At 41.7% G+C, this 18399-nt stretch overlaps 2 protein-coding genes across 4 annotated transcripts in view; one reads left to right on the top strand and one right to left on the bottom strand.

Annotated features, from left to right (window-relative positions):
* Positions 1-455: 455 nt before the first annotated feature.
* The window catches only part of LOC144644869 (uncharacterized), a 32136-nt gene continuing 14192 nt past the window's right edge, over positions 456-18399 (bottom strand). The window contains exons 18-23 of one of the 3 annotated variants that reach the window (XR_013569207.1): positions 18207-18335; positions 17514-17715; positions 17230-17270; positions 15458-16201; positions 912-945; positions 456-550 (exon numbers count right to left, since the gene is read on the bottom strand). Coding sequence is in view for 2 of the 3 variants with exons in the window: in XM_078504421.1 (XP_078360547.1) it covers positions 15474-16201; positions 17230-17270; positions 17514-17715; positions 18207-18335 (1100 nt within the window). In the remaining variant the exon portion in view is untranslated. Of the gene's footprint in view, positions 551-911; positions 946-4584; positions 4714-14979; positions 16202-17229; positions 17271-17513; positions 17716-18206; positions 18336-18399 lie in introns of those variants that run through there. The other 2 variants (XM_078504421.1, XM_078504420.1) reach the window with 2 other exon arrangements.
* Positions 8265-14386, top strand: LOC144644882 (uncharacterized). The gene has a single exon (XM_078504436.1). It carries the CDS (start codon positions 8697-8699, stop codon positions 11232-11234), a length of 2538 nt encoding a protein of 845 aa, XP_078360562.1. The 5' UTR covers positions 8265-8696; the 3' UTR covers positions 11235-14386.

The following is an 18399-nucleotide window of genomic DNA, read 5'->3' on the forward strand; positions in this document are numbered from 1 at the left end:
AGAGGACAACGGTGCTAGCTGGAAAGGAATCAAGAGAATCTTGAATGCTGCAGTCTATACGTGCACTCGTCTAGGCAGACTGGGGTAGCATCAGGCTATTTTTCAGCAGCACCTACATAAAAGGGCATATTATCTCTTCAGGGAGTGGCAGATTACAGGGGAATGCTGATTTCTTGAACTCTTGATATCTCAAACCTCCTGATTATTTAACTTACTGTCGATTGCATCCCATCCATCAATTAATTTAGTGGGTCTCTTAGGAAACGGAAGTTCACTTCAGGGAATTTAAAAGGCCACGTCTGTGAGTTGTGATCGGTAGATTTCCATCCTTTACAATTCCGAGTAACAAAAATGGAATAGTCGGTTTTGAACATTAGAGTTCATGTGTTGTTGAAAGGAGCAGTAAAGGGAACCTTGCTGATGATCAACAGAAAAAAAAGATATAATATACTTACTTGTCAAAGTCATCTTTAGAATCTGATGCTGTCTCTCCAGGTAGTCGAAGGTAAAGTAATAATTTCTCAGTGTCAGACAACTGTTGTACCTCTTCCTGAAAAACATACATGTTTCACATCATCTAAAGTGTCTACAGTAATTTCTTTGTAGAAGGCACGCATCTACCTTAATAAACTTAAAACTGATAATCAACCAAATTAAACAGTGTTTAAGTATTTGCAGCTTACAGAAGAAAAGAACCCAATTATCCTCAGCACATTTCAAAATAAATTTTAGTTCAACAAACTTTTCACGTTTTGGAAAACAACAGCAAGAGTTAGCCAGCTAACACAATGAACTGTAAATTAAACAAACTAATTAACTACCGATAGATCTCATTATTTATTTAATACTAACATTAACTATGTAAATTATGTTACATTAGTGAAGATAAAACAGTTTAAAAAGAAAGTTACCAATATTTTTTGGATCCTTTCTTGTATTTCTTTGCTGAAAGGAAAAAAAGATTTCAAGATATATGTCAATCCCTCAGATTTCAAAGCTGCAGTTTTCTAGTCTAGTGGCTCATAAGGAGGGTCAAGTCTGAGTAGTTTATAAAACAGTAAATCCCCTACACCTCCCACACACAAAAATACAATAAATGATTTTAATTAAATTTCTTAGTAACATCCAATAGATGAACTTTTATAAGTATAACCATAAAAGAGTTGACTAATAATTTCACAATAGAGTTTGTGTCTTATTATGTATATTAGAAAGCAAAGACGTCTTAATTTCTATCACATTAATGTGTACTTTCTACATCTCAGAAAAGGTATAATTCTGTGTTGTCCTCAACCAAATGAGCAACAATGTACTTGAAAGACAATTTTTTTCACTCAAAAACCTTATGGAACTTCTTTCTACAAAAACTTTAGAGTGCATTGATAGAAATCATTTGTCCTTTCATGTCAAAGTTGGTCAAATTTGCGCAGCAAAAAAAGCTTTCACAACATTTGCCACTTAAACAACAAAAGCACATTTTCTTTAGACAGGTGAGCTATTAATATCTAATGAAGTTAGAATATAAAACACCTGGCTCTGTTGTTGATGGTTTTAAAGATAACACATGAATACTATTAATAGGCAATCCTTATTCTTTAGAATCCCACTTATGGACTACTTTACACTATTTCTTTTCAAGATTAACTGATAACATTATGCTTAAAACTGCAATCATGATTTCAAGAAAAAAAAAAAAACAATTGACAGGTTTCATACACATGTGAAATGAATTGCCCTGATGAAAGGAAATTGCTAAATAAAACTTTTTTTTTAAGTAAACAGTTTCAAAGTGATTTATAGTAAGCAGAACTTGTCAAATTTAAATTACCTCCTTAAACAAAATTTTACAAAACAAAAATATAATTGAAAAAGTCTGATTTTTGATGCAAATATCCAAATTATCAAATGTTGAAACCATTAAACTACCCTTTTAAAACTTGAAACATAAACATTTGAAATTGAAATTCGCGATTACTTATTTACTTTAAGTCAAATATTTATCACATCCCATTACTGCTTTCTAATTATGATTGATGGCGACATGTCTTATTCACCAATTATGAATTAATTATCTGATGAGTAAAGTCTTTTAAATCAAAATTTGCGAGGTTTATTAAGTGAGGTTATTTCTCACTGTCAATGTGCACAAACTATAACTAACAGTGTTGAAACGCTTGAAGTCTAAATAAACCCTGTTACAATAGATCTTCAACCAACATTTTGCAAGTGAATATTTTTTTTAACAAAACGACAGGCAGCTGGCAAATGTATTTTTATTTTCTTTTATAAGTGAAAGAGAAGTCTCCAAATGGCATATTTTGGTCAACACGTCTCGCTAGCAGACAGTAGAGCAATAACTTCTTTAAAATATTTCGTGGTGAACAATGCGTAGGCTGTTCCCACGACCCGATGGATCGTTAAACACAAGAACACATGGCAAAACAAAGCCTGCAGACATGGCGCTATTCCACAACGCGCCTGTATATTGTCTTTATATTTGCAATAAAACCTTTCGTCGTTTTATTCCCAAACACGAAATAAACAACGTTGTCAATTTCAACACCGACATTTGAAGTCTAACATTCAAGTAAGATCATGATGTCTCAAAGGAATTCTTTGCTTTTAATCTTTATTGTAAAAAAATGATGAATTTAAAATTACCCGAGAACGATGTTGCAACTCAACACGCTTTCTAAAATGCCAAACTTTTGTTTCAAGCAACAAAAAAATTAACACGGCGAGCTTTTTAACTTTTCCCGCGAAATATTCCCGCAAAAATTTTCTTCGCCCCTACATTTACCCTAAATTGTTATCTTTCCGTAAAAGGCCCCTCCGCAAAAACGGCGCTACAAAGAAGAGCGTTTCACCTACAGGATGACCTATATACCGTTCCGTTTTATTTTCACAGATCGTAAAAAATCCCGCCCAAGTGAAAATGCATTTCAAAGTAATTGCTCGCATGAAAAGCTATTATATCGTGATATTTGACCAAAGCACCTGACTTTTAGCCGTCCTAATCGCGATCACACAATTCTAATCTACACGTGTTTCATTGAATTCGATCGCATGTGAAATGCACCTACGATGCCGACTTTATGACAGCGTGTTTGTTTTACAAGCCTGGAGTTTATTACCTCGCCAATCACGAACATTTCACACGGCTAAAATGACAAATTACTGGGAAGGTCCTCTTTTGTGAAATATTAGCGTGGAATGGATTCATGGAGTTATATCGTTTGGTACACTGAAATTATTCCTGCTATCCAATGGAATTACACTCCGTAGGGGTCACTACTCGACCCGCTGTGGACGAAGTAACGCAGTGTGAATTTACGTCATATAAACTAATATACAGAAAAGTCATTGCACCTTCAAGTATATTCCGTGCCGGCATGATCTTGATAGTTTGCGAACAAGGTCGCCGATCAAACGTTCTAGACAAATGTTACCCGCAGATAATAAATAAAAGCGTTATGTAAAAGGTTTCGCTTGACCACCAGTCATTTATCACGCTTCAATGAACAAATCAAAAACAACTCAAATCATGCAGTCACAAAACTTAAGCCGGGAAATGATTTGCATCCCATTCATTTAAACGAAATAGCGTTTTTAGCAAAAAGAAAGTAATGAAAACTTCAAAAGACTTCAAGGCTACATGCATAACGAAATTGCCACCTCACTAAAAGGGGGTAAAGGAAACTTCATATTTTTGCCTGGTGAAATAAACGTTTTCTGTGTTTACAAAACAGAAACTCGTGCTTATGTCAGCGATCGAGCTGTGCACTTTATACACTTCTGATAATTACAACAATCTTGTAAACACATATAAAGATTTCGTTCGATCTCTGCTAAGTTGGTATATCATCTCAACGATCGATGGCTAAGTATTTGCTCCGAAATTCCTAAATCGTGCGAAGTTTGCGAATGAATGAAATATTTTTCAAGGCCACGTGCAAAACGGAAAAACAGTGAAGCGACTTCCCGCATTCCTGCGTCACATCTGCCCAAAGCAGAAACCCACATGGCTTCAGTAAATCGACAATTCCTCGACAAAAACAAACTCAAATTAAACACTTTCATCAGCTAATCTAGTTTACACCTAACAATCATCCAAATTATGCACAAAGTCAAAAAGTCGTAATGCGGTGATGTTAAGACCTGCCTATATCAACCACAAACCCGGAGGGCTTCAAAATGAAACACGTAATAAATTTAAAAACGCGCTTTTACTCGAGATTAAAAAAGAACAACATTCATTGGGCAGGCGTGATTACAAACCAGCTGCACGCGACACATCCCGCACCAAGCCATTTCCAGAACGTGCTTAGTTAATTGATCAATAAATCAACTTGATCAACGTACGTACCTTACGAAGGACTGCAACGCTTGCTCGAGCCCAGCGTTAGGATTGTCTGCTTCCTCTAGCTCGCAGTCCACTGGAGTTGGAGAGGAAGAGGACTTTAAAGACAACGAGATCGCAGCGGATTGAAGAAGCTCGCCATGTCCTCCCGGGGTTAAGTCAACAGAGGCTGAAGTACTCACGACAAGCTCACCGCCAACAGGCTTCGATCTGTCCATGATCACTTCACTAGAACTCTGCATGGCCGTAAGCAGATAATCTGAGCCGTAACCTCCTTGCTCCGAGTTCCACAGCGTTCTAGCAGCTCATAGCCTGTCCGCGATCACTCAAATATACTCTTGAACATCATAACCCTGGTTATTAATCACACAGCACATGGATCATCCACTAGAACGCATGCGTGAGCGCGCGTTCCAAATGAAGCTTGACAGAACAAGGTGTTATGAGCCAATAGAAAGCGCCCCCATAATTAGCATTGTGCTTTATCCAATGATGTTTTGTCATTAAAATTACACGACACCGACAACTGCTAATTTAATTTTTGATACGCGCCGAGAAAACATCAAACCAAAGTACCGCATACGCACCTTGCAGATTGTGCTTTTTCAACACCACAATTTCGAGTCGTCATGCGCGCAACAAGAACAGTCTTCGATCGAGCGTTTTTTGCGCAAGATTAGTTTACTAGAATTATGATGTTGACTGTCAGTAATCAATGTGATTGATTAGCTAAGCTTGATCCAGAGGTAGTTCCACGCCTTTTTTGCGCACACAGTTGCACGCTGGAGACGGGGGGGCGTAAAGCGAGTCATTTGCACAGCCCCAAGGGCTGTAAGGCGTTGGTCTCGTGGGATTTTATTGTAAACTGGACTCCTCCACTCATCAAACACTGATGTACTTCTCAACAACCATGTATAAATTTGGGAATGCCTAAAAAAGTTCCTGTTATTATTGAAAAATTAATCCAACAAAATGCGTACGTGACTTTGTGCTTTACAAAGTTTTTAGAAGATATAAAAATTTTCTTTTAATATATGAAAAGATTTAAAAGTTCCAGGAGTTTGGATAGTTAATTTTAGAACACTGAAACAGAAGGTTTGGCAAACGCTTTGAATTTGACTTGTGGCGGTCGCACGCATTCAGCTCAAAAAACAAACGCAAATTACCAACAACATAAGATGCTGTCCCAAAGGGTTTTTAACCGCATACCGAAAATTCAATGGATGCTATTGTAAAGGCGAGCTGGACGCTTACTCTCGCATAGTTTATGAAATAAGTTATGGCTGGAATTTCGAGTGACAACAACCAAATAATCTGGCCTTTATTTTCTGGCAGGGTAGGACATGCAAGAATTAAACTTCTCGCGTCCAAAAAAGGCTCACTTTTTGCTGTGCGTGCAGAGAGAGAACGTGGAATGTACAAAAGGCAGGAAACTCTTTTTCAAAAGGTTCTGCTTCATTTCATCCAGCACGCGCAGTTCTTTGAAGTTTCTTTTGCATCAAAATTGATAACCAAGGCAACAAATGCACTTTGTGGTCGGAATGTCTTCGTCTTCAGGACTGACCAAGTAACGCAACGTACACTGAGCCCGTATTGTTAGTTTATTGGTTTATTGCAATCGGCAATTGCTCGGGAATTTTAATGAGGATTCGCTGAAAGCAGCAACCCTCGTTCCCGACTGAAAAAAAGAATTTTTACTTTTCATGTTACAAATAACTCTGCACGCGTTTTTCACTCCAGGCAAAAAAGATTCTCACACATGTAGAAACGACAGACAGTAAAAAGGAGGCAAGGTCTTTGCAGTTCGCGGGAGTTGACCTGGGAAAAGATGGCTTAATTTCCAAGGAATTGTTTAGAAAATAAAAAGTCACATTGCCTCGAAAGCTTCCTGAGCTTGATTTTTAACACAATTCACCCATCCATTCAATGTTGCTTAATTTTGACACCGAGTTTCTAATAGTCATCATCGCATCACAGCTAAATACCGAGCCAGGACTCGAGCTTAGGATACGAGCCAGGATTCTAACAGCGCTTCGGTTAGCCTCTACGAGGACCGGTAAGCTTTCACTCCGGTTTGCTTGCGTTTAGCTTTCATTTCGGTTTTTTTGCGGTTAGCATTTATTTGTTGGTTGAGGCAATGCTATATTTATTTACTATATATAGTGTAAAAATAACATGAATATCATAGCAACAAAAGCTTTTACATAAAAAACCCCCTAAAAAAACAACTTAAAATAGCTCGAGTCCAGAGCTCTAATCCTGAGCTCGATGTCCTGGTGTTGACTGTAGTCGTCATAGCAACATTGACCAGACAGTATAAGTTTCCACACCTTTCTCGAACTGATGTGAGAGGCATATTTCGCGCATTCGCCACGAACTGCGAGAAAGCCTGGACTCTTTTTCGTATTTTGGCTCCCTAAGTCGTTTCTCTTCCAAGGTAAACTGGGAACAGCGTTGGCATTCTCAGCACAAATCCAACAATATTAAGAATTTTCTTGTTCTCGAAACAAAAACTCTACATCTACATGCCACATTACACAACAGAAAACAACTTGTCAATGCAATCTTGTTGAAGACTTGACAAGTGTATCAGCACTTTTTCGCGCTATTCCTAAATTAATTTAATTAATTCATATACATGTCTGTCTCTTGATATAAAAATATAACATTGAAATTTCATTTACAATTAACATTCAAATATATTACTATTAAGTGGGAGCAGGGGTGAAGAAAGTGAGTCTATACAATTTTTTAAAATTAATACAAAAACAAATTGTTACAAAAATGCAAGTATAAAGGTCTTTAAAAATTGGATAATTCTACCTACAAAAAAATTCCTTTATGAATCAGTTTTTTAAATCTTCATCTTGCCTTTTTAGAGTGATAATGATAATGATAATGAGTCAAACAAAAACTCCTCTTTATACTAATACTTGCGGCATTTCATTTTATGATAACAGGATTGGTATAGAGAACATTCATACGGAATAAAAGCTTAAAATAATAGTTTACTAAACTAGCAAAGGACGATACATTATGTAGAGATAATAATAAACAACCAACAAGGAGCAAGGGAAGGGGAAGAACGAGATGGAACACGAATGACTGAACAGTGAAAAAGTGCACTAAATTTAACGTGTGCACGGGTCTCAAAAGAAATGTTAAATTGGAAAAATAATGGCCACTTGTACTAAAATTGCGATTGTAATTTCTGAGAAACATTATAGTGACGAAGTCAGCGTTATGCTTTCCTTGAATCCGCATGTTTTGATATTATGGCTGAAGTTCACGCTATTTCATCATTCTACTTCTGTAGGATAAAAAATCTTAACCTAAACCTAAGAGTTTTCTACAGCCTAAGGTTGTGTAATTTGTGCTATAAAGGCATTCAAATTCTCGCGATTATAAAGCGGGAACTATCGCTAAACATTCTATAACCCCCTCCGCACGAGGATAATCCTCTAAAATTTAAGGGAGAAATGTGTAGCATTTTTTTTTGTTAAACGAACAATATTCTTGTCGCAAGGTCTGAAAAGTTTATAAGCGAAGCTTTCGACTGTATCGCACAGTCTTCATCAGCGATTGAAATTAGCTCACGTTGTCTCGTGAATGCAAATTGTTTAATCACGTGACCACAGATGGTCAAAAATGGCGGGAAGATCATAGCCCCCTTCTCTGTTCAGCGTTGGGCGTTGACGTCTGATATGGATGGCTTCCTTGATTTTCCTTTTGACATCTACCGACTCTTTATCAAGAATCTTGACTCCTTCCCAGTCGATCTGGTGGTTGGCCTGAGACTGGTGTTCCTGGATCGCAGATGTTGTTTGTCTCTGATGTTCACCCAGTCGCTTCTCCAGAGTTCTCGCTGTCTCGCCAATGTAATGTTCACCGCAATCATTGTGTCGGAGACTAGGACTTTGAATACGTGACGAAATGAATGACATTTGAATTTAATTAGTTTCTAAGTGATGATCGGTGTGAAATAAGTGAGAACGATATGTGTCAAAGACCGGATGCTTACTTTTGGCCCGTCTGCATGCAATCCGTAGTATAAAATGAAACGCCCAGTGATTAGTATGAGTCGTATGTTTTGAGCCATTGTGAGAGTAGTAGATAGTGAGTAGAAATCCGTGACTTGCTGAGATTGTACCGTGAAGCCTGTGACGCCAATATTAAAACCAAGAGGACCTGTGAGTATCATATCTGTTTGGTTTGTTTTGTATTTCCTTTTGTCGATTTCGTGGGATTAATCGCTTTGGAGGCAAGCATTTTCCCACACCTGGCACCTCCGACGGGACCGCCTAACCGATCTAAAACAAGGAAATTTACCGCGATAATGGAAGCTTTAGAAACCAAGCTAGAACAGCTGAAGTTAGCAGTGAACAGAAGCGGTTCGATAGTGGAATCAAACAATGAAGCTGCGATAGAGAGGCATCTCTCTGCCATAAAAGCCTTAACAATGGAAGCCGACAAATTAAAACGAACTGTTGAAGAACAAAAAATCGCCGAAAAAGTGGAGCTAGAAGAACTTAACCAGTGGAATGCAAGTGTTGATGCCAAGATTGTCGCTGCTGACGAGAGCGTCAGGCATCTGAAAACCACCTTAGAGGAATTTCATCAGAAAATGGAGCTGAAGAAACAAGAAAAGGATTTGGAATTCGAGAAGAAGTTGTTCGAAGCAAAATTGAAGTACCAAGCCGAGCTTCAAGTAGCGAAAGAACAAGCCGAAGCAGCGCAAATAAAAAACAAGCCTACAGATGAGGGATCAGGCCAAGAGCAAGCAGCAAAGCTACCCAAGCTTCAAATAGCTCGATTCAATGGCACTTATGAAGATTGGCCCAGGTTCTGGAACCAATTCGTGGAAATCATTGACAAAGCGACCATGCCGGGCGTGACGAAGTTTGCCTACTTGAAGTCTTTCCTTGACTCGAAGGTGAAAAAACCGATAGAAGGGCTACCATTTTCACACGAAGGTTACAACAGAGCCAAGTCAGTACTGTTGGACAAGTACGGTAAGGATTCAGAGATAATCAAGACCTACGCCCAGCAGATTTTCGACCTTCCTATCATACCTAACCAGAATGCCTACCGAATTCACGAATTTTCCGATAAATTGACTTTCGCAGTGCAGTCTTTACAGACAATGGGCAAACTAGAACAGGTTAACGGTTATGTTGCGATGACTTTGGACAAGTTGCCAGCGATTAGAGGGGACTTGGTGCGAACAGACCCATCGTGGGAAAACTGGACCTTCGACAAGCTGACAGAAGCGTTGCGCCTTTGGACGCGGAGAAATCCGATCAGTAAACAAGATGATAGAAATCAGCAAGATGACAGAAACCGCCGTGATGACAGGAAGAGAGATAAGCCCCCATTTCGGGTGTTCAACACCCAACAAAAGAATGGTGCACGCAAGCCATCTTGCGTGTACTGCGACGCGACAGAGCATCGAGCCTTTCACTGCCCCAGTGTTGTTGACGTGGCTAAACGACGGTCTATCCTACTTCAGAAGAGGTTGTGTTTCAATTGCACCGGCCCCCACAAAGCTGAATATTGTCAGAGCAAGATGGTATGTCAGAAATGCAGAAAGAAGCATCACACGTCAATTTGTGACAGCGATCAACAGGATCCAAGGTCTGAAGGATTATTAACGGCCCATCAACGTGACAAAACAGAAGTGGTGTACCCTGTGGTTTTAGTCAAGATCAATGGAATTAAAACAAGAGCCCTACTTGACACCGGAGCTGGAAGTTCTTACGCCTCAGCTCGGCTAATCAACGCCTTGCATACGAAACCGGCCGAAACTCAAACGAAACAAATCGAAATGATGCTGGGCTCCATGACAACCAAAGTAGAAATGTACAATGTCAACGTGACATCCCTGAGTGGCGATTTCAGTATGAGCGTGACAGTATCCAAGGTCGACAAACCGGAACTCATGACTCTTGAAAATCCCAAGTATGAAGAGTTGACGAAACGGTACACGCACCTGAGTGATGTTTACATGGACGACAAAGATGGCAAACCGAAACTACCCATTCATCTGGTGTTAGGTGCTTCCGAGTACGCAAGAATCAAGACTAGCACTCCACCGAAGATAGCTTTATCAGGTCAACCTGTGGCGGAGAAGACAACACTCGGCTGGACAATCATGTCACCAGGCCACGAACACGAAGCCAGTAACACGTTTCTTACCCAGACAACCAGCGTGGACTTCGAACAGCTCTGCCGTTTAGACGTCCTTGGCCTCGCCGACGCCTCAGCAAACGACCAGGATGTGGTCTACTCTGAGTTCAAGGAACAGTTGATACGTCATCCCGACGGATACTATCAAACGGGTCTCCCCTGGAAAGGAAGCCATCCACAGTTGCCCACAAACAAGTCTGGAAGTATTAAAAGACTTCAGCAGCTCGTAAGAAAACTCGATCGCACCAATGCCTATGACCAGTATGACGCCATTATTCAGGAACAGAAAGAAGAAGGAATCGTCGAACCAGCTCCGGCCGAACCCAAAGGGACTGAATTTTACATACCCCATAGAGCAGTAGTTCGAGAAAACGCGGAAACTACCAAGTTAAGGATCGTCTATGATGCCTCCGCCAAAGAAAATCCCAGCCAGCCATCTTTAAACGACTGCCTTCATCCAGGACCACCCTTACAGAACCTATTATGGAACGTTTTAATCAGAGCTCGTTTCTACCCCGTATTGCTGGCAGGAGATCTGCAGAAGGCTTTCTTACAAGTACGCATTAAAGAAGAAGAAAGGGATGCCTTGCGATTTCATTGGAAACCACGTGATCAATCAGCCATCGAAACTTACAGATTCACCAGAGCCCTGTTCGGCCTCACCTCTTCACCCTTTCTGTTGGGTTGAGTTATACAGCAACATCTAGACGCGTGGGAGCAACGAGAACCGGAGTTGGTTGCCCAAATCAGAAAGAGCCTGTACGTTGATGATTTGATATCTGGTGCATCAACAGTGCCGCAAGCTCAACAGCAAAAGGAAGGATCGATTAAAATCTTTGGTGATGCCAAATTTGTTCTACACAAGTGGAACTCAAATGCACCTGAGCTAGAGAGAGACGGTGACCCTGGTGACAGCGAGGATCTGAGCTTTGCTAAACAACAGTTGGGACCACCAACAACACTAACGAAGCTGCTAGGACTGCCTTGGGACAAGATTGCCGACACGTTAAGCGTTTGTTTCCCACAGCAACCGGTTGAACCTACCAGAAGAGGAATCTTGTCGCAGCTGGCCAAAATCTACGACCCCCTGGGGTTGGTATCACCCACAACGCTCTGTGGAAAGCTCATATTCCGAGATATCTGCGAGAGAAAGTTACCCTGGGACGTGCCCATCCCGATAGATTTGGATAAGAGGTGGCGGAAGTGGCTTCGTAACCTGCCAGAAACCTTGAGTGTAAAGCGAGCAGTTGCACCGTTTAGAGAGCCAATTCAGTTTATCCAACTCCACGCCTTTGGAGATGCAAGCTCACAAGGAGTCTGTGCCGCAGTTTACGCAGTTGTTGGCCAAGAGTCAGGGACCACCCAGGGTCTCATCACCTCCAAGTCTCGCCTATCAAAACAGAACCTAACCATACCAAGATTGGAGCTTGTTGCAGGCCACATGGCGGCGAACCTGGCAGTTAACGTTCGAGATGCATTGCAGAATTGTAATCCAGTTATCCACTGCTGGTTGGACAGCACTGTCGCCCTTTACTGGATAAACGGATGTGGAGAGTATCGCCAGTTCGTTGCAAATCGAGTGCAAAAGATTCAGCAACACCAAGGAATTGTCTGGCACCATGTCCCCACAGACCAAAACCCTGCTGACCTAGGAAGCAGAGGCGGAAGTGTGATCAGCGCACCACTTTGGATGAACGGGCCACCATGGTTACCCTATCCGGATCAGTGGCCCCCCAATATTGAAATCAAGGCCTCATCCGAGTCTCAAGCAGAAGCCAAGGTGACAAAGGAAATCCTTGCCATAGCCCTACCTGAGAGAGATGTGTTCAGCGAGCTGTTGGAAAAATATAGCCTGTTGAAAACTCTGCGCATTTGCGCATGGATCGCCAGATTCCTCGCCAACTGCAGAAACCCGAAGCCAAGAGGACTAAAGGGACCACTGACCACAGACGAAATAAAGCACCAAGAAGCCTGGTGGACCAACCGCACCCAAATTGAAGCCAGAAGTTTGAAGAATTTCCCAGCTGATAAGCTTCAACTAAATTTGCAGCCTAACGATAGAGGAATACTGGAGTGTAGGGGACGAATCATTGGTGCATACCCCATCTACCTACCTGATGACAGCTTGTTCACCTACAAGTTCGTCCAGCAAGTGCATTTAACGACCCTTCACGGGGGAGTTACACTTACCATGGCCAAAGTCCGAGAAACCCACTGGGTCCCTCGCCTAAGAAGGTTGACAAAGAAAGTAATCAAAAGCTGTTGGGGTTGCAAGAGATTCCAAGCTCAGGCTTACCAGTCACCACCTCCAGGTAATTTGCCACTCACACGCACCCAAGGAGAGACGCCCTACCAGACAATTGGAGTCGACTTCGCTGGTCCCATTAAATATCGATTGACGCGGAAAACCGAGGGAAAGGCTTACCTGGTTCTCTACGCGTGCAGTCTTACCAGAGGAGTGTATCTTGATCTTCTTCCTAGCCTAGAGACGGACAAGTTTCTCACAAGCTTGAAAGGGTTCATAGCTAGGCGTGGTCGCCCACACGTGATCTATTCCGACAATGGAAGTACGTTTAAAGCTGCTGCTGATTGGATGAACAAAGTCAGAAAGGATGAGAAATTCCACCACTACCTTGCCCAGCATGACGTTGCCTGGAGATTCAACCTCAGCCGCGCCCCATGGTGGGGTGGTCAATTTGAGAGGCTCATAGGCGTGTTCAAGTCCGCCTTTCGTAAAGCAGTCGGGAACGGCACCTTATCCTGGAGCGAATTGTGTGACGTCGTGCTCGATGTAGAAATTGCCATAAATGGCCGACCTCTGAGTTACCTAGAGGAAGATATTGAAATGCCAGTGCTCACTCCAAGCTCTATGCTGCACCTTCAGCCGACCCAGCTCCCTGAGCTAAGCGCACATCACATACAAGAATCGGATCTGAGAAAGAGAGCTAAGTACCTCCTCCGTTGCAAGGAAGCGATGTGGTCGAGGTGGTCAAAAGAATACGTGCGGAGTCTGAGAGAGCGGCACAGCAAGAGCGGAGGAGAACAGACTCCCCACCCTTCAGTTGGAGACGTTGTTATTATTCAAGACGAGTCTCGAAATCGAAACTCATGGAAACTAGGAATTGTGGATAAGTTGATTGTAGGACGTGACGGAATAGTACGTGGGGCCAAGATGCGAGCTGGAAAAGGAGTAATGGAACGAGCCGTACAGCACCTTTACCCACTGGAATTGTCTGTCGACCGCACCCCCAAAGCAACCCTGGATCCAACAACACCAGCTTTCAAGCCAAAACGAGTTGCAGCTGAAACAGCGAATCTGAGAATCCAGGAGATTGCACAAGCGGAGCAAGCCAGGGACATTTAAAGAACAATAATCAAGGACATTTTAACTTTTTGCTTGTTTATTAATCGGTGACATTTAAACTATGAACTGTGAACATTTTAATCTTAAGTTTTGTTAATTAATTGCGGACGTGATTAACCAGTACCAGTCTCCTAGTGAACATATATTCCTCGAGAGAAATATATGGGGGGAGTGTGTCGGAGACTAGGACTTTGAATACGTGACGAAATGAATGACATTTGAATTTAATTAGTTTCTAAGTGATGATCGGTGTGAAATAAGTGAGAACGATATGTGTCAAAGACCGGATGCTTACTTTTGGCCCGTCTGCATGCAATCCGTAGTATAAAATGAAACGCCCAGTGATTAGTATGAGTCGTATGTTTTGAGCCATTGTGAGAGTAGTAGATAGTGAGTAGAAATCCGTGACTTGCTGAGATTGTACCGTGAAGCCTGTGACGCCAATATTAAAACCAAGAGGACCTGTGAGTATCATATCTGTTTGGTTTGTTTTGTATTTCCTTTTGTCGATTTCGTGGGATTAATCGCTTTGGAGGCAAGCATTTTCCCACAACTTGCATGTGATGTCGTATACCAGTCTTATACCGGTATCGTATGCCGGTCTTTTTTGTGGTCGGTGTCTTGTCTTTTGGATGGACTAAGATTGACCTCAGCGTGTTGTAATGCTTGTGGTATGTGTGGATGTCTTGTGCTCTGAAGACTGTGCGATACAGTCGAAAGCTTCGCTTATAAAACTTTTCAGACCTTACGACAAGAATATTGTTCGTTTATTTTAACACCAAGGTCAAGAATGAGCGTACATAGTCATTTTTTTTTTGGTTGTTTTTAAAAAGTGCAAAAGCAAGTTCGATGGCCTTTTGTATCGCATTTTGCATCAGAAAATACACTGATTAACAATTAGATAGCCTGCGTAGCAAGTATTCCCGTACGATTGATGAGTTTTCCGTATTTTGTAATTTTCGCAATTTCGCACGGCCGAAATGCGGGAACGCTTGCTACATAGGCTAACTAGACAACAAGCTCAAATTTTCTACGAGGAAATAGTATACGAGCCGCAGCCGAGTTGATTATCACTCATAGAAAACGAGGGCGAGTAGTCTACTTGTTTTAGTAGACACTAAACAATTTGAAGTATCGTTAAACCAAAAATCAAGAAACAAATTCCCTTTCAAAGCCGGGCAACGTGTGCGTGATCGTGTTCTTACAACGAATGAACGACAATCACAGAACCAATGAGATTCGCAGAGAAGTTGGTTATAGGCATAACCACAGTGAAAAACTGATACTGGATCTGTTGCAGAGCTTGATCAGAAAAATACTAGAGATAAAAAGCAATAACTTGATCCTTACGGCATGGAAAAGGACAACAAACACGTGATTAAATAAACAGTGCACACATATCTCGTTTGTTTTTCCTCTCCTTACTGTAAGTATAAGTTTGTAATTTTAGACTCCATTGTAGCGTAGGTCTAGAATATTAGTTCGATCTTTTGCTAGAGTCATCGCCTCTGACTGCCTCCCTTCCCTCCCCTCCCTACTCTTCCTACCTATCTACCAGTGGCATCAGGATCGCTTGGCATGTAGTCTCGGAGGCACAGGGGGAGCCTCGGGTTCACTTTCCAGGAGGGAGGTGTTAGTCTGTTCAACGCTTCCATACAGTTCATTAAACGTTATATCAGCTCCCCTGTTAGTCACACCAAGCCCATCATCACCATCCATGATTGGTATTTCATCGTCCCTTTTTGATCGTGAATCAACCCGCCGCCGTACTTTGCCACTGTTTGCGTCATAACTCTGTTGCTCCGCTGATTCGTACAGTGGGCTCACATCAGACGCGCCCTCGTACAGAGGATTGAAATCGCTCTGACTGCGATACGATACAGCGGACTGGTACAGAGGGTTCAAATCAGCCAAGCTCCCAGATCCCCCACCGACACTTCCAGCCGGGCCTGCTTCGTAAAGTGGGTTCATATCGACATTTGAGATCCCCCTCTCGGGGCCCCCGTCCCCGGTCTCGTACAATGGATTTTCTTCTTCGAAATCTGCTGCTGTCTGGTAAATTGGATTACTAGCTGCTTTTTCACGCTGTGCTCCAATCGTTAACGTACTCTCGTAATTTGGGTTATTGATAGATTTCATTGTCATAGATGTGGGTCTGTCTCCTGGGGACTGGATCAAATCCAGGGGAATGGAGTCTGGGTCGGAATGTCCATATATGGGATTTACCGAGACGTCTTCTGTCACGTGATCGCCGTCATCGTCTGCCATACTAACTCCATCAAACTCGCTTTCTGAAAAGGAAATGAGAAATAAATATTTTTTTCATTTATATTTATTCATTCTAACTCTATAGGAATCAAACATCCGCTAGTATAGCGGTGTGCCAACTGAAAAGGTGACTGAAGGCGCGTGAACATGGTCGACGGCCAATGTCCTCTATGTATAATATACAGAGCATAACCTCAATTGCATTTGCGTATGGGCTGTGCTAGGCACGCACTGTGAGAAGGGAAATAAAAAGAGGCCAAGAGAAGTCGAGTTCGACAACTCTTAGCGAGTTAGTGAAAACAAAAATAAGTAAAGTGGGCTGGTCGTAAAGAAGGCAAGGGTGCGGTACTTCATTACTAAGCGCCACCGAGACTTTCTCAAATTCGTTCGCTTCTCGTTCCCGGTTTAGTACGCGCTCACTTTCGCGCTTCGCGCTCTGCGAGTCCGACTTGTAGCTTAAGCCTAAGCGCCATCGTGAATACTAATCCCTTTTAATCGACAGAACTTTCAAGCATGGAAGAACATATCTAAAATGCAACTGCAGTCAAAGTTTTTGTAAGCGACAGCCTCGGGAATTTGAAAAAGTAGTCGCAGGAGTGGGCTCTCGTAAGTGAACACGCTCAGAGACGAGAGCTTTTTAGCATAAAGCTTGGGCTATGTAAATGGTTAAAAATAGTATACTCAGTAATAAACAGTTAGTAGTTACTTCCTATCGCAAATGAACACCTCGGTTCACGCATCCACAAACGTGTGCAACATGTTAGACCACTAAATGCACAAGAAAAAGTTTTGTATATTATTTATTACAAGTGTTAACAAGGTAATACGAATCAGAATCTTAAATCGGTCGCTTTCGAGAACTTAAGAGGCCGTCTTTCTGAAAAACACCCACTCAAATTCGCGACAAAAAATAATTTAACTTTACCCCAATAAAGTGAACCACGTTTGAAATTCGCTTCTATTACCACGTTTCGTCATTTCCGTGCGCTGATTGCGTTCATAGCTACTACACAGCACAGGCGAGGCAGTCACACATAACAAGACAACTTACTTGGAGTCCTTGGGGATTTTATAAGTTTCCTCATTGACAAACTGAAAAAGAGAGAAAAATACATAAGCCAAGAGTACTTAACTATTAAGCCATCGCACCTTAGAAGGCAAAAGATGCAATTAATAGAATTGTGGGTAATAATATTACCGGAAAGAAAAGATCAGGTTTCTATCCTTAAAACAACGTAAAAAGGAGTTCTAACTGCTATGTTGGCAAAATGCCAAGAGTTAAATTTCCAGGTAAAATAGCAAAGCTTGAGAGAAGCCATAGAGTCTTTGCCTCACCCTTTCCCTGTCCTGGATATCAAGATATGCTTCTTCCTCAAGTAAACCAACACAATGATAAGAATGATTGCTACCATGGTAACCGCCACAGCAACAACCACTGACGTCACCACTGAACTGGAACCACCTCCTGTAGAACGGCCTGAATTGGACGAGTTACTATTATCGGGACTGGGAACAACGGTGCTAAGCTGGGTTACAACTGAAACGCAAATCACAATATAAGAGCTAGAAGAGTTCAATTCACAAGACAAGTTAGAACCATTTTTGACAAATACTTCACTAGGTCACTTTACACCTCGTGAAATGGGGTTCCCTCCCCTTATTCACTAGCCTGTTCAGGCTCCCGGTAGTTGAAGGAGAAAGCGGAAAACGCAGGCGAGCGAGGGAAAAACGAGGGGGCGACGCCTTCGTCCCGTCTTACTGGAGAGCAACCTACGTAACAGGACATCAACAACAAAGAAAAGTCAAGTTTGATGCTTGCGCATTCACGCCCAGCAAGGCAGATTTTATACCATGTGACGGGTTCAAGGAAAAAAGTCATATTATACTAACAAATTGCATGCTAGAATTTTTCACACTTAAAAAACGCATTTGTTCTTAGTCAGTCTCCCTCAAGGTTAGAAAAACAAAAAGATAACCAATGCTTTGCACAGTACCCACCCTATAAAAATAACTTAATTGTTTAAATACCTTCTTCACAAAACTTTCCTTGGAAACCAGGTAAACAATCACAATAACCAAACGCATTATCACATGTTGAATTATTCTCACAAAGGCATTTACTCTCGCATTTAAATCCATAGGTACCCTTCGGGCAGGCTGTGAACAAAACAAACTTAAGCAACAATTTAACAACAGAAACTTGGAACTGTGATAAACAACG

Source organism: Oculina patagonica, chromosome 2, assembly GCF_052425735.1.
Source record: "Oculina patagonica isolate OP01 chromosome 2, crgOcupat, whole genome shotgun sequence".
NCBI lineage: Eukaryota > Metazoa > Cnidaria > Anthozoa > Scleractinia > Oculinidae > Oculina > Oculina patagonica.